Source organism: Symphodus melops (assembly GCF_947650265.1).
Source record: "Symphodus melops genome assembly, chromosome: 15".
In the NCBI taxonomy this organism is placed as follows: domain Eukaryota; kingdom Metazoa; phylum Chordata; class Actinopteri; order Labriformes; family Labridae; genus Symphodus; species Symphodus melops.
Window position 1 is genome coordinate 6,562,891 of NC_136705.1, and position 21,713 is coordinate 6,584,603.

Below are 21,713 nucleotides of genomic sequence, written 5' to 3' on the forward strand. Positions count from 1 at the left end.
GACATTAGACATTTAATATAATCCGCCTGTATATTGTTAAAAGTGTATCTCTGTCTGCTCCTGCAGCGCGTGCATTCAGCGTGCTCACAGACTACAGAGACCATAGACGCGTCTATGACAGAGACTGTGAGAGGGCGTTGCTATCGTTGTGTTAGCTGCAAACACGGAGAGAGTGAACGGAGAAAAGCCGACCGTTTGACCGGATCACGTGTTCCCGATTGGGTCGTATGGATCACGGATCAACTGTGTGCTGACTAAAAGTTAAAAGGGGCACGCCGCGTTCGCGTGTGTGTGCGCGTGTGCGTGTTAGCGCTGAAGTGTCTGTGTGTAAGAGAGAGGAGCAGGTAGCTGCAGCTACATTAAACGTGTTTTATACTCATACCAAAGTTTTGATGACGCAAAAAACCCCAAAAAACTTAACAAAGCCTCGAGGCAGCGAAAGTTCCTCGATGAATTTTTGTAATCGAATTATTCGAGTTATTCGAGGAATCGTTTCAGCTCTACTGTATTGTTTCTTATTGGAATGTCCTAACTTCCCACAAATGAAGCAGCATGATGCGATGCATCATTTTTATACTCAGAGGCCCTTTTTCTGTTTTCCTTTCTGTAGCTTGCGTAGAAATGGACGAGGAACGAGGAGGCTCTGAAAGGCACTGGCACTGGCTTTTCTGAATCAACAGAACTTGTTAGCTTGTTTTACAAAATAGAGATAGAGTGGGATTAATATTATCCAGTTTGGAGAGCGAGCTTACGAATTATTGGTTGCGATGCACCGCAAGATTCAGTGTTTGCATGCTCTTAGAACATGGTGTTAGGTGTGATGTGTGTTTTGGTGTAAGCAAAAGCGGCAAGACGTCCTTACATGGCTCCAACACCTCTTATCTACTGCATACATTCTGGCTCCAATATATGCGCAATATATCAGTTGCTGCCCAAGGGTATTTTGGTTTCACTTTTGTACAACAAAAGGAGGTAGCAATGAATCGTCCATCTTTATATGAATTCAGTGGTTTAAAGGGATACTTCACCTGTCGAATCCGTATTGACCCTGAGCAATATATGTTGTAGAAATGTGAAATACATTTTGAAATTTGTGCCTTTCTTGACACAGAAAGTGTCTTCTTGGCTCATGTGGATGAAAAACAACAACTCCCAGAATGCACAGCACCCTAGGCAACTACCACTGAAGCTACAGTGTACTTACAGTCTCTCTTCAACCCATATGGCTATTTTCTCAACTGATTACGAGATTTATTCCAGAAGGAAATGGCACCTTGGGAATTCCTGGCAGCAAACAAACTCTATGTCTGTGTCCAAAGGCAAACAGTGAGAGCACCGACACCACCAGTCGGGTCCAGCTCCGCCAGCGGCAGGCAGGTCGTGTGCCCCAGCTGTTGAGACCACAGCTCAACTGCTCGCTATGTGCCTTGTAGAGATAGCCACAAACACCTGATTCAAGCAGAATACCTTCAAAATCCCCTTCATCCATCAGTTTGAAGTTGAAACGTACTTTTTTCACCATTTTCGGTTCTTATACGCGTTCTCTACAAAGCCTGTTAGTATAGCTTCTTAGCAAGATGGCGGACGTTAAATGAGGTCCCGCCCACTGATCTGTAATAGGTCTATAGCTTCAGTGGTCAAAAATATGAGGAACTAGTGATGCACTTTTAATTAATTGTCTTTTAAAGTATGTAACAGAAGTCAGACTCCTTCTTCCTTTTTCCATAAAAGGACATGGGGTGTACATGAAGTATTGTGACTTAAAAAAGTCATACATGTTTTATAAGTTGCTGTCAGGGAGAATGTTCTCTGTTTCTCCTGATACAGTTACATCGTGTGTAAAAAATGAATGCAGTCATCCATGTCCCTCACTGTCACATTAAATTGACTATTATAATAGATGTACTGTTGTCTATCATTTTAATTTTATTTCAATGAAAATATAACATTGTGTTATTTCTGCTAGAGCGCAGTTTACTAAATATCAAGAAATAGGATTCTATATTAAGAACTCTAATGGAGCTGAGCACAAGTTCAAACAGGGAGACTGGTTATATTCTTTCACACATTAATTTAATTTCTACTAAGCCACTCCCTCTCGACCACGTCCATCCATCTCCCTGCTATGGTGATCAGCTGATTTGATGCGTTTACTCTTTAAGTAATAATCAAACTCGATTCTGCCATAACCTCTCCCAACCAATCATCCTGCCACGGCCACATTTTTTCTATTTTTGTTGCCTACTGCAGAAGTTAAAAACTGCACAACTTGTCTATGGCCACATTCCTTTGACCTTACGCTGCCCAGGTTGAAGAAGTAGATCATGTAACTAAGACTGTGTAAGACTATTTTTGACACATCTTAGTTTTATCCAGCAATAGTCGTATTATGCTGAAAAAGTTTAGGCTCTGCGATCTTCATTTGTAGAGGTTATTATTTATATTAAGGCACTGTAGGGTTGGATTATAAAATATATTAGAAAGTGGTCTGGCAGTTGGTTCTGAACAGAACATGTGTCAAATATGATGTTATATGTGCAAAGCTATGCAGTTTGTACTCTGATAGTGTGAAGCCATTGTTTTCATTTCCTCAATTTCTCCAATTCTATCTTTCTATTTCTTACATGTTCCAGACATTCCTAACGTGTAATGTGTGGGATTTTCTCCATCAGAAATCAGGAAATCACCTTATCGCTTGTAAGAAAATGTACAGAAGTTTCAACTAAACGTTTGTTGAAGCACTTGAGCCTCCTTTGAAATATAGATTATGGACGAGGTGAATTATGCATCGCAGTGTGATCGTTTGGCCCAACCTTGTTGGGACCTGCGATTGTCGCGAGGTGGTTCAGCATCTGACTTATTCATGACCCTGCAGCTGGAGCTGAGGGACCAACAGTTGAGCTTTTCCACGCTGCAGCTCAGGGCTGCATTAGCTCCTTTACCAACCCCCAACTCCCTTTTAATGAGGCTTTACGAAGTATTGGTCACAGTGAGGTCAGAAAGACGGTGGTGACATGTTCTATCTTGGTGAATGGGTCTTTATTTAGATGAAAAAGGGAAAAAGACTTGTAGGTCTATGGTCTGTGTATAGAAGCCCTAAGCAGACATGCATTGCACTACATTGCATAACAGCACTGGTTTACCTGTGGTAATAGGTTAATTTAAGTTTTTTGTAGATCTTTTGGACTGCAAGACTTAAACTCTCATATGCATGCTTTGCTTTCAGAAAGATCCATTCACTCATCAAAATAGAAATGTAGGCCACCGAAAATGTCCTGGTGCTGTAGACATACACGCCTGATATGGAAGCATGTCAGTGAAGGGTTTTTGTACATAAGAGTACAAGGTTGAAGATGATGAAAAGTAAATCATATGTTTAAAGAAGCAAGCCAAAATCATGAGTAGTGGGGTAATACGTCTCACTTTAACATGCCTTAAGGTCAAGTTTAAAAAATGAGACTACACGTAAATCAGAAAACAATCTTTCGCTTCTCTCTTGACCTTTATGAAGTCATCACGGAGGAGGAGCAAGGGACCAACTTCCAGGAGAAAAAAATTAAAACAAACATGGCCCTCAAGCATGTTTTGGTAAAAATGGTTATGATGTGTAGTTCTAATCCTAGAAAAAGTATTGAACATTTTATGACCCCATCTAACATTTGTAATTTGTATGAATTGCTTTTACCGAAGCCTTTATTCTCTGCTGTCGTCCTGTGCAGCCCACAGAGATTACATATATGACACTGAGCTACACTTATAAACCGGATTTGACTCTGCTAAATATTTGTTTATATGACAAAGATAAGCACCCTTCATCTCACTCTAGCGCACACACACACACACACACACACACACACACACACACATGCAGGCATTCTGTGTCTTGTTTGGAGTCAGACACCAACTGACCGGACAAATGTTCTTTTGCTTTTCCTCTGAAACACTGCCGCTGGCTAACACTCGGCTTTGTATGTGTGCTTGTGTGTAAGTGTGTTTGTGTGTGTTTTGACTGTGTGTGTCAGTTCTTTCCCACCCTCCAGGTTTGTGTGTATTATAGCGGCCCACTGCTCCTGTGTCCTTTCATTAAGGTCAATTTGGTTGCAAGGGTTGAAAACATACACACACACACACACACCCATACCCACACACACATTTCTACTCCGAGTCTTTAGTACCTACTTCATTCAACCCTCATTGATGTGTGTACATGTATGCTTGACAATGTTCAATTGGCAAGATCAGGAAAAATGGGACAGTTAAAGATGCATCTAAAATGATAATACAGCATGATTTCCAGCTAAGCATTTGTTTTGTTTTAACACTTATTTTTAGCATTTCTTTGTGTGTCATTTTCATTTGGAAGGACTAACAAAGCCTCTTTAGGACATATATCTCATTTCATTATCAAACTTGAAAGAGATATGAAGAGAAACTGTTAAATATTTATCGAAATGATAAATGAAATCAATCAATCAATCAATCATGTCCCCAGGTCAGACCTGTAAGACGGCAAAAATAATTATAGCAAATGACTAGTCTGAAGCAAACATTGTCACATGAATGTATAGGCCACAGAATTGCAGCGGTGGAATGAAGTTTAAAACGTGTATTCCTTTTGTTAGTACCTGGAAACAGAAAGCTGTAAAGAAATGAATTTAATGAATGTGAAATAATGTTTTTTTTAAGGGGGAATATGTTCAATATGAAGGCTGTTACATTACCAGCATGATGCAAGTCTCAATTAAATGCTTCAATGTGAACGTAAAAAGGGTAAGCAGCTTCTATATATAGGGATAGTTAGGGAATAGGCTAACTGGAGCTTAACTATTAGGATGATGGGATGAAGCATAAAACGCTGAAAGCTGATAATTGCATGCTTTTAGCACAATGACATCTTCAGTCTATTCCAGCAATAATGCCACAAACTTGGATTTAAATATAATGATTACACTTGTGAAAAAGAGGTGTTATCTTCGATGCAGCTTTGTGCACACATGACTTCAGGTTGGACGTCCGTTATAGCAAAGCCAAGATCAACCCATAATGATAGTTAAAACTTCTGTTCAATGCTAAATTACCACACAAACCAATAATCAGCTTATAAAAGACAAACTGACTTTTGTGTTTTGTCTATCATTATAGGGCAAGAGAACAGGTGAAATATATTCATAACCAACATAGTCACAGTTTCAGTGTGAAACTAGAAGGAAACCCAACAGATAGATGAGATATACAATCGTGAGTTTATTATCGAATGCATCAGTGTATTTTATTCTTTAGAGCTGAACTGAAACACTGTCAGCTACTCTCAGAGTTACATCACTGAAAATAAAAAGTGTAGCATTTTTGTAAAGACCAATACACTGAAATGTAAATATTCTATATTATAAAGCATAACACTGTGACATACATGAACCTGATGGCTGTAATGTATCTCATATACATCCTGCAGCCTTCACGCATATAAGACTGTACATGGCTGCTGTCAACACAGATCTAATCACACAGTCGGCCTCGCTTATTGTTTCTCCTAATGTGTGTATGTGTGTGCATACGTCAGTTTGTGTATGTAGTGATATCAGGGAGCAGTATTTGTGTGCGTAAGGCTAATGCTAATGCTAGCAAAGAGTCCAGCACGTTCCTGAGTGTGTTGGATGACATTACTAAAAAGAGTCGACATGTTACACAGCAGCCGAGGCTTTAAACCCTCCAGCGTTGCATACTCACACTGAACAAGCACACACACACGTACACACACACAGAGACTCGCAGCTTGGCTCTGTGCCCATATTTATGACAAGACCTCTGGGACCCCCTTAAATACACTCATACACACACAAACACACACCACCACCTCCCCCATCCACCCAAACTCGGCAGCCCAGCTCCTAATAGCGCCCAACATCTTCCTCTGACGTGGCTGTGTGTGTGCTTGTGTGTGTGTGTGCATGTGTGTGGGGGTGTGTGTGTGTGTGTGCGGCTGTGGCAGAAAGAACACTGCGACCTAAAAACCCAGCTCACTGAGAGCGACTGCACGCCGAACAGAAGGCTCATCCAAGTGTAAACACACACACACACACACACACACACACACACACACACACACACACACACACACACACACACACACACACACACACACACACACACAGACGCACACGTGTACAGTGGAGCACGTAGGAACGTGTGGGAACACACACAAGGCTCGTGGATGCAGCAGATGCAGACACATTAGCACAGAAATCAACACATCAATAAAGAGATGTGCACATTGTGCAAACACACTGTGTGTGTGTGCAAACAAACTGATGCTAAGAACCACACACGTCATAATTCCAAACATCAGTTATCAGTTCAAAATGGTAAAACTATGTCACAAAAAAGGTTTAGACATTTTTTAACAAGGCTTAACATTTAGAAAAAAGCAACCAAGAAAATCTGACAACGTGATGACAACGGATGCATCGTCATGACAACTGAGCACTATCCACTGTGATCCAGAGTATCCAATCATGTTCTGTAAGTTTACCTCAAAGTTATTTTTTTGTGATTGGCATTTAAATGTCAAATAATTCACATCTTTTATGCTCAGATAAGTTATTGTTCGACTTGAGAAGTGCTGGATTCTGTTCATTACTCACTGTAAGCCATTAATGTGGTCTACATTGTCTAACAACACTGATGAAACAGGCTTCTTTTCTTTTCTTTTTTTACTGCACACATTCACAATAAGTCAAACTACTTTAAGAGGAAATAGATTTCTGATTTTTTTTTGTGAAAAATACAAAAAATTTTACTTACACATGTAAAGGATAAACTGGGGGAAGAGAAGGAACCGAAGAATCAGCAATAACGTAAAGTTCCTCACAGGAGCTTTAATCCTTCTTCTTTATTTAGATGTTTCTGTGTTTGCTCTCAGGAATAACAGACCTAGTCCAAAAGTGTTTGTACTGAACTGGGAAAGAGGGTGTTCAAGTGTCCCTCTTAAATATTCAGGAGCTGGTTTGGATGAAAACTTCTTCTGGGTGATGTGGATGCAAACCATCTGGCTGTTAATGTTTTTTAATTCATATCTTATTCACTGCCTTGTGTGTTGTGCTTATTTCTGTCCCTGTTGTGTCTGTGTGGGTGTTTGTGTCTGTTCTTTCCCTGTCGTTTACCTTGATACACCCAACACATTTATCATCCATCAGCTCATCACAACCCACTCCATCAATCCATGAATGCTGTTGTGGGAGCTACTCTCCGACTTCCTTTACTTTGATATTCTCTTGTAGGTTGGCCATGTTTTTGCACCTCTACATCTGATTGTTTTTCTCCTTTCCTTCAGGATTCCTACCGGTCTGTCTGCTGACCTGCTATGCTACACTTTGTTTTATAATCTTTGTCAACCTAACTACCTGGGAATCTCCTTTCCTCTGCTGATATCCAGTCGCCTTTAATCCAGGTTCAGTGCATCAAATATGTTGAAAAAGGCATTAGTGTCCTCGAATTTGTTGACGGCTGACTTGAGGATGTCTGTGATTTGTTGTGTGGCTATGTGATGGTTAAAGTTAGTGAAGCCAGATAACCTAAAGATATGCCCTTGGCATGTAGAAATCATTTCATAGTACAGGCTTCAGGAGCCGAGGGTGAGTTAGCAAAACTCTGTCTGTTATGATGTATAACATTTCTCCTATGAAAGGTCATTTACTGGCACTGGTGTGTGTGTGTGTGTGTGTGTGTGTGTGTGTGTGTGTGTGTGTGTGTGTGTGTGTTTGTTTGTTTGGGGTTACATATGCTCCGTGTTTTGTTAGTTTGTGTGTCTCTGCGAGGGGGTGGTCATGTGTATGTGTCTGTTGTTGTTATGTGTAGTAAATATTTCTACAGCAGCAATCATTTTGGCTTCACATCAGAGTCCTCAGCTGTCAGCACACCGGCCCCTGGCAGAGAGAGAGAGAGAGAGAGAGAGAGAGAGAGAGAGAGAGAGAGAGAGAGAGAGAGAGAGAGAGAGAGAGAGAGAGAGAGAGAGAGAGAGAGAGAGAGAGAGAGAGAGAGAGAGAGAGAGAGAGAGAGAGAGAGAGAGAGAGAGAGAGAGAGAGAGAGAGAGAGAGAGAGAGAGGAGAGAGAGAGAGAGAGAGAGAGAGAGAGAGAGAGAGAGAGAGACTCATGAAAGAGCGAGAAGGGTGAAAGAGAAAGAAGAGAGAGATACTCATGAAAGAGAGAGAAGGGTGAAAGAGAAAGAAGAGAGAGATGGAAAGACAGAGAGAGGTGGAGTGCGAGTGGAAGAGAGAGACATAGACAAACATAGAGACAGACAAACGGAACCTGAACCACAGCACCAGTTCACAGATCTTTGTCTATTGTCAGTCACCTCCCACACAAACAAATCATACAGAATTAGAATCGGATTCACAGGCCAAGTGTGTGATCACCAGAGGTGGGCACAGTTCATCAGAAAATCTACATTTCTAACTGTTAATTCTTTAACAGAGTTGTTTACTTCTATAGCAATTAATCAGTTTATTACAATAATTAACTGATGTTAACATAAAGGTTAAAAAGAACGCCTTATGCTCCTGCTGGCCGGCACAGCCTGCGATCAAACCACGCCAGGACTAACCGGGCCGAAACACGATTACCTTTTGTACTACAGCACATGCATACTTTATGTTATTATGATGTGTGCACAGTTTACACACAGGCTGACTCGTTGCATGCTTGTGCATGAACTGTATCTTACCAAAGCGCACCACTCCTACTGTAAGTGTGCCAGAGTGAAGGAAGTGTACCGTGCAGTCTGTTCTCATGTATCCTTGCTTGATGATTCTGAAATGCCCTTCCTCTTATGATGGCAGGTCCAGAACTACTTCTGGTTCACCCGAGGATCGAACAATGAGAAAAGGTCTTGTAGGGGAACTGAGGTCAATCAATCAATCAATCAATCAATCTTAATTTATATAGCGTCAATATATCTCGAGACACTTTACAAAAGCAGGTAAAGGACCTTACTGTTTGTCTGTTAACATTAACGAAAGAGCAGGTAACAAGACCATGCTCATCATTATGTTTACAAAGGTCATGTTTATATGGTAGCCATTTTTCCTGTAACATCACTCTTAGGATGGGAAGTTCAAATGTTGTCGTCTTCTCTCGACTGTGTTCCAGGTTTTAAGGTCGTAGACATTAAAATATTTCAGACACATTCTGAAATATGTTTAATGTGTCAACGCTTCCTATTTGATAAAGAACCACAAAGACAATGGATGCTGAAAATCTAGAGAGAGTGGCACATTTTATATTCTGCAATGTTTAAAGACTCCAGACAATTGTTCACTGATATTTCTGTCAGACTGACAAGCGGTTTACTGAAGTCATTCTGTAAGTTTCAATGAACCCTTGAGTTTCTTTATTTATTTGCTAAACATACAGTACACGTTCCACAAACCTCAGCATGAAGGAACTAAGGCAGAGAAAGAATCCTATTTAAAAGTGGAGCAAAAGAATAAAAAGGCTGACGATGAGGGAGGAACACCATGCGATGAGATGAGTACCACTGATGAGACAGTTGATAAGCCAATGACAGCTCGAGAATGACAGCAGAAACGTGAGTGAGCATGCAAAAAGGGATGAATGAGAAAGACTTGATCGTTCGCTTAGAGCTTCATATAAACATTTTTCCTTCATGCAGTGTGATGATCTTTTGTTATGTGATAACATTGAGGTCCAGGACATCAGGTTTATGAACACGTAACTACGAACTGACGACATTACCTCTCAGCCTTAGCTTTTCAGTGTTTACAAGTATTTTATCATGTTAATTTTTGCTTCTGTTTCAAATTCAGCGTCATATAGCAGTTAGCTTGGGAGACACAAAATGTTTATTTTATTTCTATTTTTATTTGTAATAAATCAGTGCACAGGTATCTTAATAAAGATCTTTCATTCTGTGATTAGGATGGTCTTTGTGTTGAATTGGAGATGATGAATGATAGAGTCAGTATTCTTTCTGTAGCCGTACTCTGTGCTGTTGTGTTTGCGGGAGGCAGGTTAAGAAAACAAGAAACGATGGTTCCTGGAGCACTGAGTTTTGTTTGGAAAATGCCCAAAACCAAAATATAGAAAATGAGCTATAGGATACAAGACTGCACGTGCTGACACTCGACAACAGACTGTTGGATGTTTGAGGGGTGAATCTGAATGGAGGTCATGAAACATTATTTTGTGTGTGTGTGTGTGTGTGTGTGTGTGTGTGTGTGTGTGTGTGTGTGTGTGTGTGTGTGTGTGTGTGTGTGTGTGTGTGTGTGTGTGTGTGTGTGTGTGTGTGTGTGTGTGTGTGTGTGTGTGTGTGTGTGCGCGTGCACAACTTTTGGTGAGTGTTGATGCTTGAGGGGACGACCAGTCATAGCAGACTGTTTAACTTCTGGAGCTGAGTCAGCTGGCCACACACACACCCGGTTGCACAAACGTACACGTGCAAACACACACACACACACACACACACACACACACACATACAGTATACATTCACACACATACAGGTTATCTATGCTAAACTATGGAACTTTTTGGCTTTTCCCCTAAAGAGTGATAGTAAACTCTGTGTGTATAATGTGTATTCATGATGTTAAAGGTCAAGGTCAGAGGCTTCAGGACGGTTGAGGACAAACTGTGACTTAGCTCGGCTGGTTGCATCATCAACATGACGGCTGCAGTTACTCTGACTGACGTCCGCATGTATCGATGTGATCTGAATATTTTGGAGTGAAACATTTCATTCTTATTTTCTCCTTTTTTTTTGTTATGAGAACAGATAAATAAAATGAATACCAATGTAGGCGTCTGCATGCACTTTACTTTCTCTTGACTGAAAACAGTTGTCAGACAACTAGCAGGCTAAACAGAAGTACCTGGACCTGATCTGGAAATACTTCCACATTGTTGATAAAGACGTACAAAAGGCAACACTCTTCAAGTTCCACCTGACTGGAATGGTCTTTATCTTGCAATGTCCCTGCTTTCAAAGACCTGCATGTTTTTTGATTGTCACTTCTCATTATCACGTTGTTACCCCAGTCATTAAAATGCATAATTTCTCTTTCATTTTAAATGGAAGACATACTGGTCACAGTTGTGGTTATTTGCAGAGATTTGCATTAATCATGCATTTATTGCAGACAGCTTCATAAAACCATACATACATACGGCTAAACAGTGTTGAGCTGTAAATTCAAACATTGTGTGTATATCTTTATGAGTGCAGCGTCCAAGCAGAAATTTGAATGGTGTGTGTTGGTTTTGCGGACGCTTTAGCTCCTGGTGTTTGTTTTGACACTCACACAGATTAGAACTGTGTTTGCCCTGATTGTTGAATGTGCTCAGTGTTTCTGGGTGTGTGCGTGTGTGTGTGTGTGTGTGTGTGTGTGTGTTGAGATTACAGTGTGTCCGGTGGTATTAAAGGGTTTAAAGAGAGATGTGATGGTCTGATAGACGTTCCTAGATGGTCTCAACACACACGCGTGCACGAATTATATGCTGCTTATAAATGTTAGCTGACTGTATATATAGTATACAATCCAACATTTAAGTACACATCTTTCATAAGAGGAGTGACATTCCCCAACTGTCCAAATATTTTGTTTAGAGTTCGTCTCTAAATGTCATCTCTTTAGCAAAATGTCAAAATGTGTGTGTGTTTGTGTGTATGTGCTTGTGTGTGTGTGTGTGTGTGTGTGTGTGTGTGCGTTCATCCTACTGATAATTTTGCGAGGTCTGTCTGACATCTAGTGGACCATTAAAGTACTGTTGTATTTGGAAAGGACTTTAATGCACAAAATGCAGCTTAAAACGTGTCATATTAAGGAAGTGGAATGCACTGATTGCTTCAAGAAAGAGACAGAAATAACAGAACACAAAGAAACAGTGAAACTACCATAATAATAAAAAAGAATACCACAAACAAATCAAAAGAAGTGAAATAAAATAAAGAAAATATTTTAATTAAAAGATGGAAAGTTCAAACTATTTTAGATCCATTTTTGGGAATGAAATAAAGATGACATTAAAAGCATGAAATGCATGAAAATAAACTAAATAAAGGTTCTCCTTTTAAGGTCTTCATACACTTTAGTAGGTGTATTAAATCAAGTTACAACACAAGTAAATAGGAGCACCAGCGGCACAGACTGGTCTTTCTCTCTGGTCCTGTTGGGGAGATTTTCCTTTAAAAACTGGAGGACATGACCATGTTGTTGCATAGATCCGTGGAGAGAGAGGGAGCGAGCAAGCAGAGGGAGTTTACTCACTCGTTCTTCAGCCTCCTCTCCTGTTAAAGGGACAGTCTGTGTATTCCTCTCAGCATGTCTGAATGTGAAACAACAGGAACCAAACTGGCGTCTGTTGACTTTGAGATCTTCGGTCATGTCCAGGGTCTGTATGTTTAACTCCACTTCTACTTCTTCTTCAGTTTTCTGCTAAGCTTTGTGAGGCGGGTCTGTAACTGATCTGTCCTGAAGCTTAATATAGAAACAAGTGCAGTTCTGCTGCTGCAGGCAGGACAGAATCTCTCTGCATGGTCACTTCCTGCAGCTCTGATAAATGATCCTGAACGTATCATAGTCTAATCCTGCATGTTTCTGTCCTTGAATGGACAAAATGCCGAAACATTTACGTAAGCTATGTACAAATAAACTATAGAATGACATGCAATTATTGTTTGATATTTCTGATGGCGTACTGTATATTTAGTCTCACTCTCTTCCCCCCTCTCTTTCTTGCTCGCTCTCTTTCTCCCCCCTTTATGTTGACAGGAGTCTGTTTCAGAATGGTGAGTCTCTGAAGTCATTTGCTTTTCTCACCAGCTGCTTTCCTCTATTCCTTTACTTTTCTCCTTATAACAACCTTTTCCCACTCATGTATCTTAGAAACCAAATTATAGTTCTTTTTTTATGGGAAAGCCAATATAACCATAACAACATTATGTGTGGTCCTATTGTCTTCCACCACCCATGAGCGCCTTTAATAACTTTTAACCCCATCCAGTAAAAAATGATATCTTATCCAAATGTTTGTTATTGAAAACAACATGGTGAAATTCTGAGTAATAGTGAATGTCTGGTTAGGAATAGGAACAAAACTATTGGTTAGGTCTCGAAATGGGGTTTTGAGGGTTCGAATACAGTCCTTAAATTACATGATGTAAGTGTGATACATTTTGGAGTAGTTTTTCGTTTGTTTTGTAAAGGAATTATTTATTGACGTTTGGCTCAACACACAATGAGATTCAGGAAAGGGCTTATGGTTTGTGTTAAATTGAACATTTTAGTTATGTTTCTTCAGTGACCTCAGAAATGTCGATTAAGTGACATGTCCGTAGAACCTTATATGAAGAATCGACACTGATCTATGTTGCTCTCTACTCAGTAAACGTCCTGTTCTTTTGCCCTTGATTCCCGCCCAAAATATTTTCATCATTAGTCACCTGACTTTGACTTTTATCCTGAGTAATTCTTAAGGACACTAGAGGTCGCTGCACAACATTGTTTCTCACTAAGCTTTTTTTAACATTTATTTAGCCAATTATGTTGTTTTTTAAAGTTCACCTTTGCTGTTGATGCACAGCACTTCTGGGGCTATCCCTGCATCCCTCTGCATCCCCTCTGTTTTTCTGTTATCGATAATGAAATTGTGTAAGCTGAGAACACTTGTACTAGCAGCATTTCTTTAAATGCTTCTCATACTTCTACATACTACATACTTTTAAAGAATATGCAAATTTGGAAATAAACATGTATAGCTGCACAAGGCCCATTCCACACTCCTTGTTGGTTCGTTCTAACCTGTATACTAACCTCTAACCCTATTTAGTGGATTTCAAAAAAATCCCAAGAAATCCATTTAGATCCTGGTCCCTGCAATGGAAAGGCTTTGAATTCCTCCGAAAGTCCCTTATCTCTTATGTGTCTGCTTTTTGATTCAGAATCCATGTTAAAGCATCTTTTGGGGGTTTTTTAAGTAATAATTATTTGTCCTAGTTTTATGAAAATGGCAGAAGAATGTTAAATGTCGGCACCTTCATCTTCACCCTGCAGTACACAGAAAAGAAGGGTCTGAATTTGGGCCTGGTCGGCTGGGTGAAGAACACTTACAGTGGGACGGTGGTGGGACAAGTCCAGGGTCCAGCAGACATGGTGGAGGAGATGTGAGTTAACAGTGTTACACTGCTACATAAGTCCAATTATAGCACGAGTGTTTTTTTAATGATTAGACCTTTATTTTACAAACAAGAATGTGTGACAGATTGTCAGTGGGACAGTCAACTTGAGTGAAATCAGTATCAGTTATGTCCTGGCTGTTTGCATAATAGTCAGCCACCAGATGGCAATCTTCCCCTTCATATCATACTAAAAGCCTCAAGTACAGCTTTAATTTTTCGTTGTGTCATTCAGAGAGCTGCAGTCTCTGCAGGTTTGTTTTTTATTTCCTCTGTATACTTAAGGAGATAAATCTTTAAAAATTAGGGTGCTGTTGGGCGGGCGGTGCTGCGTTTTTATGACGGCTTAGAAAAATCCCCTTCTCTCTTTCCTCTCCCTCAATCCAATCCAAACTTTTTTTTTTATGGTTCTGTCCAATAATTAATCATCAGATTGAAGCTTGAGCTCAGTTTCTTCCAATGTCCTCACTGTCCAATAGGAGTGATGTCACCAGGGTGTGGACTTCTGGCTGATGTGACATCACTGCCTCAAGGGATTCTACTACACAGACAGACAGACAGACAGACAGACAGACAGACAGACAGACAGACAGACAGACAGACAGACAGACAGACAGACACACACACACACACACACACACACACACACACACACACACACACACACAGAAGAAACTGTGTCGTAATTCTTGGTGTTAGTTTTCAACTCTTGCAGCTCCAGGCGGCTGGAGTTTATTATTTCAGCTTTCAGCTCCAAAGAGATAGATATCCTTTATGGACACTTGGGCTGTTTTTCAAACAGGTGTAAACCTGTTTTATTTCAGGAAATAGAAGGAGGAAATTTGATTGGATGTACTTTGTTCATTGTCTATCACTCAAAAGATGCATTTTACAGCTTTCAGTGGGGCCTAAAGCACAGCAGCTATTGTATAATGACAAACATGGTTTTAATTGACACCACTTAAAAACTTTTTTCTGTCTGAATTTCAAGTCTTCACCTTCACTTTTATTGTAAACAAGCTACAGCGCAGAATACAAGCGCTTATGGACAAGAATAAATGCCCTGATATTTGACTGACTGGATGGGGATCAGTTTTAGTTTATTTATCAATAATCAATTTATCTACTTTGCCACTGCAGTGTTTTTTTTGTTTGTTTTTTCCATGAGAGGAGAAAGGAAAGAAAATGAGAGGGAAAAGAGGAAAAGAAAGGACAGAGCTCCAGCTTGTTTCTTGAGAAACTAACAAATTATTTGCGCTAAGGGCTCAAACCACCACTGCTAACTTTCTTTATTTAAGAGAGAGGAAGTTGGAAACGAAAGAAGAGGAGAAATAATTTAATGGTATTTTGCACTTCGAACGCTTGATATCAGGACAGTTAACACACCTCTGAGTGAGAAACTGTGCATTGGCATGTGCATGTGGCTCTTTGTTAATAAACTCAATTAAGCTTTGTTTCAGAGAAGGTGGTGTGCCGCGAGGAGAAATACAGCTGAAAGAACAATCGACTGGGGTTGTTGTGTTTGTCTTTTAATGCCGCTGTCGTACGGGACCAATCAACAGACTGCACTGTTTAGCTTAGGTGTTTAACTCCACCTTTTAGGGTTGGGTCTATATTCTGTCACCCCAACAGATGGGTACCAAAAAGTAGGACGGTACGGGACGGTGGAAACACCACAAAATATGTGTCATACCGAGATGAACTGAACTGAACCGCTTGGTGGAAACAGGGCTCAAGATAGCACATTTGAGCAACAAGGCAATGCATAGTGTTTCACACAGGATGGTGGCTCAGTTGGGAGAGTCGGCCGTCTCTTCTCTTTACCAGAAGGTCGGGGTTGATCCCCAGCTCCTGCAGCCACATGTCTGATGTGTCCTTGAGCAAGACACTTGATCCCAAATTGCTCCTGTTGCTTCGGCGGCGGCATATGAGTGTGTATAAATAGGAGTAGTTACTTCTGATGGTCACTTTACAGAGCAGCCTTTGCCATCAGTGTGTGAAGGGGGGTGAATGGGTAGGTGTGACATGCGGTGTAAAAGTCCTTTGAGCAGTCAGAAGACTAGAGAAGCACTATAACAAACACATCATGACCAACAGCAGAAAAAGACATTTCATGACTCAGTCAAACAAATCCATCAATATTAAACAGAAGAAAAATGAAAAGGAACTAAAACAGAAGCTAAAATGCTGAACGACTTTTAAAAAGTAAAAGCTAAAGTGAAGAGTTGCAGTTAAACTTTATATTCAAAAAGGATTACAGGTAAACACACTTAATTTCCCCCCATTCTACCAGGCATTGTTTCACTATTACCACTCTCCCTCATGACCTTCCTAGTGACTTTACTTTCTCCACAATCTCACTTCCTGCCGGGCCTGGGAAACGGGAAACAGCTGTTCCTCTGGACAGAGGAAGAGTGGGAGGGAAGAAGGGGGGCAAATAAGGGACAGAAGTAAGGGGGAGACTGGGAAATTCATAGGAGTAGAGAAAGGGGAGTGGTACTGAAAAGAAGACGAAGAAATATTAAAGCGATGGAGGACAGAAGAGAAGGAAGTGAGAGTCGGGAAGTAGTGAACGACAGAGGGTGAAAGAGAGAAATGTAGAGCTGCTGCTGGTGGTGGGAGGTAAATGTGTAGGTGGTTTCCCTTTTTTCTCCTGAGAAAAATAATTCCTTGAGTGCAGTGAACATGAACAAAATGGAGACTAAAGAAAGCAAAAGGGAAATGTATCAAACTAAGCTGGAACTATATCAAAACTCAGTGGACAAGGGGCAGAGATGGAGAGAAACACAGTTACTGTACTTGTGTCTGACATTCACATGGGTTGCTTCATAATAATCCAGAGGTTGTTGTCATTTGTTCAAATGTCAAAATTTGAAGATTTTCTGCTTTTTGATTGGCCAAAAGGATAATTGATCTGGCTGTAAGATGATCGGTAGAGACGGCCCTTTGGTGCACTATGTATATTTCTTCGAGAAATTTGAAAGTTGGAGAAATTATAATAATGTTCATTTCCAAAGAGTTTTACAAAAACAAAAAAAACAAGACCAAAGATCATTCATAAGAGGTATTCTAGCAACATTCATGTTTGTCTATAAACAGGGTGATGAAAATGAGAATTAATCATAATGACGAAATGTTAATAATGATAATAATAATAATGAAATGATAATGGTAGCGACAGAGAAAATGATCTTAATAATAATAGTTGTGATTATGTATGTGAACGTTACCAAATACCGAGTCTAAATACTTAATAACAGATATCTTACATATTAAGGAGTCTTTCTAAAGTCTCTGATGGGAGTTGTGATAATAAAAAACATATTCTAACCATAATACACAATAACTGTCCTCAGAAGAATATAGTTTAAATGTTTGTGCTCATGAAACAGTGTAGATTTAGAGTAAAATGTCAGCAGATTACAAACCAGCAAATATCCAGCTGTGGAGGCTTAACGCTAATCTGCTTCGTTTGTGTGTGTGTGTGTGTGTGTGTGTGTGTGTGTGTGTGTGTGTGTGTGTGTGTGTGTGTGTGTGTGTGTGTGTGTGTGTGTGTGTGTGTGTGTGTGTGTGTGTGTGTGTGTGTGTGTGTGTGTGCGTGTGTGCGTGTGTGTGTGTACAGTAGAGTACTAGGTCACATATCAGATCAGTTGACTGTAGATGAAGTTTTTTTGCCAAAATTAAAAAAGTAGGACAGCCCGTCTCTCTCTCTCTCTCTCTCTCTCTCTCTCTCTCTCTCTCTCTCTCTCTCTCTCTCTCTCTCTCGCTAACTCGCTCTTCTTCTCTTCATTTTCTCTCAGTTGCTCTCTCATTTCTGGCAGGGCTTTAGTTGGTGCAGCTTCATGGACGTGACCCTGATCCCCTGAGAGCTCCTCTCTAATCTACAAACACACGATCAGAATTATCAGATGGTCACAAAAACAGTCGGTGGTGAAACAGTCTTTCTGCAGATTGCAACTCAACACGCTCAGATTCACAGGCTTAAATATGGCTGAAGGAATGTTTGTGTTTTCCTATCATGGCCCTGGGTACCAGATGCAAATTTGACCCCCCACCCCCCCAACTGTCTGATTGTTGGGGAGTCTCTATATTTTTGTCCCTGACCCTCAGCCCTTTGCCTCGCCTCTTATCCCAGAGTCTCTCTCTCAATATTTCTTGTCTCCTTGTAGCTGCTTGTCAAAAAACAGGAAGGACCAAAAAAATTATTTTAAAAGCAAAACATCTTAACAAGCACTGGATTTATAATCTAATAGACAGGCTGTTGATCTACATTACATACACACATTACATTAGAGCTGAACAGTCTTTCACTCCCCATTGTGCAAATGTTTTAGTAAGTTGAAATTTAACCAGGAGTCAACTGGACTGAACTGACACTTACTTGTGCCTCTGCATGGATGACAAAGTGCTGCTCTGACAAAGCTTCCATATTGCAGGATCTAGCAACAAGAACATCTTATCTATGTTGGAAGGATGTCAGATGCAAAACATATCAGCAAGGAGCTCCTATTTAAAAGGATTTATTAACAAGTGTTGTTTTGAGCCAACATGCTTTTCCTCAGCCTTTTTTTTTGATCCAGCACCCTCTTAAAGACATGCTTGTTTTGATCTGATTTTTCAAGGATATATCAGATGCAAAGATTGGCTAGATCTTTAAGATGTCATACAAATTACATGAGCATAAATGCTAATATGCACGTCATTGACTGAACAACATTCTTTTCAATAAGTGGCCTACACACAATGAAGGCAGACGCTGCTTTGGAAATCATCCAGTTCACTCATGGCGCTGCCTTTGGGAGAAACTTGGATGTTCCTTTTTCACTGGGAGGCAATCTACTTAACTAGCCGAGTGCTCGAGTGCTCGGCAATACAACAGAAAAGGGTCTCGTCAGAGTTAAACTGTCCACATATCACATGATGACCTCTGAGATTCTTTATGTGTCCTAAACAGGAAGGTGTGGTTGAGTAAAGAAGGAAGTCCTTCCAGTCGAATCACCAGAGCCTCCTTCACCAACCAGAGGAGCGTCGACAAGTTGGAGCTGTCGGGCTTCAAGACCTGCTTCTGACTAACTCATCGAACGCACCTTGAGGAACTCTTCAGACCTGTGTTAAACCTAACTGTTGTTCATTTCAGTTCAATTTCATACCCAAGCTCCTGTCAAAGTTCATTAATAAAGACTGATAATTAATTTGTTGGAGCCACAGTAGCTCTTTGAGTTTTTCTTGTTGGAGTGCAACGGAAACTCAGATTTCTTACTGCTCCAGGCTAACGTGTGTTCTGTCAGGAAAACAAATAACAGTAATGGTTTAATGAAAAGAATGTTGATGTAAATGTGTCCCTCTCACAAGCATCTCTAACTGAAGCTGTAACAGCCATGTGTTTAAACTACATGTAATTACAGCTTCTGTGTAACAACTCTGATGATTTACATTGTGTGGAGAGAAAAATCAAGTTAATTTATCTCAGTGGTTGAGTTAAATTTAGTAATGATTTGGTTAATCTCTGAATTCTTAATTTCTTCATTTTAAATCAATTTTCTCCAAATAATATTTCTGAAGAACCTTGACTTTTAATTCCTCCGTTAGCAATAAAGAGTCACCAATCAACCTAACGTGTATGTGAACAACGAGGGGAAGCTGGAGTCCCCAGAGAGAACCCACACAGACCGAGGGAGAACTTTAAAGTCCACATTGAGTCCCAGCCAGCCCATATAAGCCCATATATTGACCAGTCTTCACCCTATTGTACATTAAATTGATCAATTCTGAGGGAGTTACCACTGAATACTCTCGGAAATATATTTTAACATGTGTTCACTGATTCACTGTAGTTCACAACAGCAATGTGATGATGCAACATTAGGCAGCTAAGCTAGATAGCTAGCTCTGGCATCCAGTTTATGTATCATTAAGTTCGGTTTAGGGTTAACCCGTACCCTATTTTTTTACACATCACACATTATGGCACACCATTTACTGTATAGGTATCTGTTTATCCTGTTCTGTCAAAGCAGTTTCAGAAATGTCCACATCAGCAGCAGTCAGCTTGGTTTGTTTAAGAAAATGCATTTTCAAAAGGCCCCAATGGATGTTTGGCATGAAGTGAGGAGAAGTGGGCGGGGCTAAACTTTGCCAGAAGATATTAAATGTGAAGTATGATACAGTTCAGAAAAAATTGATGACGACCTATGTGCATGACCTTAGATCAGTCCTGGATGATAACCTCAGTTTTTAATTGAAATACATAAACACGCATACACACATAATTCAGATGTAATACATAAGAGCAAGTCACACTCGATCACCGAGATGGTTTGATCCAATTAAATCACAGCAGGAAAATCCCTGATCAGCTGTCATGGCATCAACAACAAAAACCCTGACACAGCAGGAACAGAGCTTCTGTTGACTGCTGCGACTCAGAGTGCACATTCTGTGAGTGTGTGTGTGTGTGTGTGTATGGATGTATTTGAGGAAAAAAAAATCTGGAGACACAAAATATTTGGCTCGAAATATGGGATTTTAGAATGTGAAAAAAATGTGGGGGGGGGGAACATCACGTTAATCTATGGAAGTAATTTTCTGTCATAAAATATCTGAACTTCAAATGAAAAGCGTCGTGAGGATCAGCTCGAGGGCCTTGTGTTTGTGTACGTGTCTGAGCTTAGAGACTCACTCTCCCTGGATACTCTGATAGAAGTATACGCTTTGTCGTCATGCCAACCCATCTCAAGACATTTCTCACAAACATACAGACACACACACACAAAAACACGCACACATAATCTGCACAAGAGACAAAAGGATGTTGGCTGTTTGATTATAGGATCTGATGTAATGACAAACTTATATAACAGTGACGTACACACAAGCGGCTGGAGCACAGGATGGACACAAAGACCCTCCATCCACTGTCATGATAAAGCTGTGTGCAGTTGTAGGTGGGAGTGACGGGGGGGGAATAAAGGATCATAGCTGTAGGCGTTGTCTATACAAAATAGACGACCTGTATATCAAGCTGGAGGTTACTATTCAAAAGTTGGCATTCAACCTTGTGAGTTTCTTCAGAAATATCTGTTATAGCAAACAACTAAATGGTATTTACCCCCAAATAAATTACATGACAGATCAACACAATCACAGTACCCAGCAAGCTGCTACAGGGGTTAAAAACCTAGGACTGGTGTGTTGTGCAGATCTGTAATGTAGAGTCATCATAATGTGGAAAATGTATCAATTCTAAAATTGTAAAGTACCCAGTGAGGTCAGTTTAAAAATACAATTGAAACACATTTTGACCATAACCTGTTAGTTGTTATAATTAGTCGGGATGTTTTACGTTTATTTTGTTTGTTATGTTAATTTTATGTTTTAGTCTTCGTACTTTATGTGTGTTATGCTTGTTGTATGTGGAAAACAGCAAGAGTAGCTGCTGCATGCTAATGGATTGGAATAAAAGATTAAGGGAATTAGACTAAATTTAAAAATAATGAGCTGAAATACTGGCAAATGCATCTGT

General features: G+C 40.2%; 1 protein-coding gene across 2 annotated transcripts in view; it reads left to right on the forward strand.

Annotated features, from left to right (window-relative positions):
* Positions 1 to 19,396, forward strand: part of LOC306836013 (acylphosphatase-2-like) — a 32,519-nt gene extending 13,123 nt beyond the window's left edge. Inside the window, exons 1-4 of one of the 2 annotated variants that reach the window (XM_079362870.1) lie at positions 12,045 to 12,408; positions 12,789 to 12,805; positions 14,070 to 14,179; positions 19,146 to 19,396. In XM_079362870.1, the coding sequence (XP_079218996.1) occupies positions 12,339 to 12,408; positions 12,789 to 12,805; positions 14,070 to 14,179; positions 19,146 to 19,260 (312 nt within the window). In that variant the 5' untranslated portion in view covers positions 12,045 to 12,338 and the 3' untranslated portion in view covers positions 19,261 to 19,396. Of the gene's footprint in view, positions 1 to 12,044; positions 12,409 to 12,788; positions 12,806 to 14,069; positions 14,180 to 19,145 lie in introns of those variants that run through there. The other variant, XM_079362871.1, reaches the window with a different exon arrangement.
* The last annotated feature ends 2,317 nt before the right edge of the window (positions 19,397 to 21,713 follow it).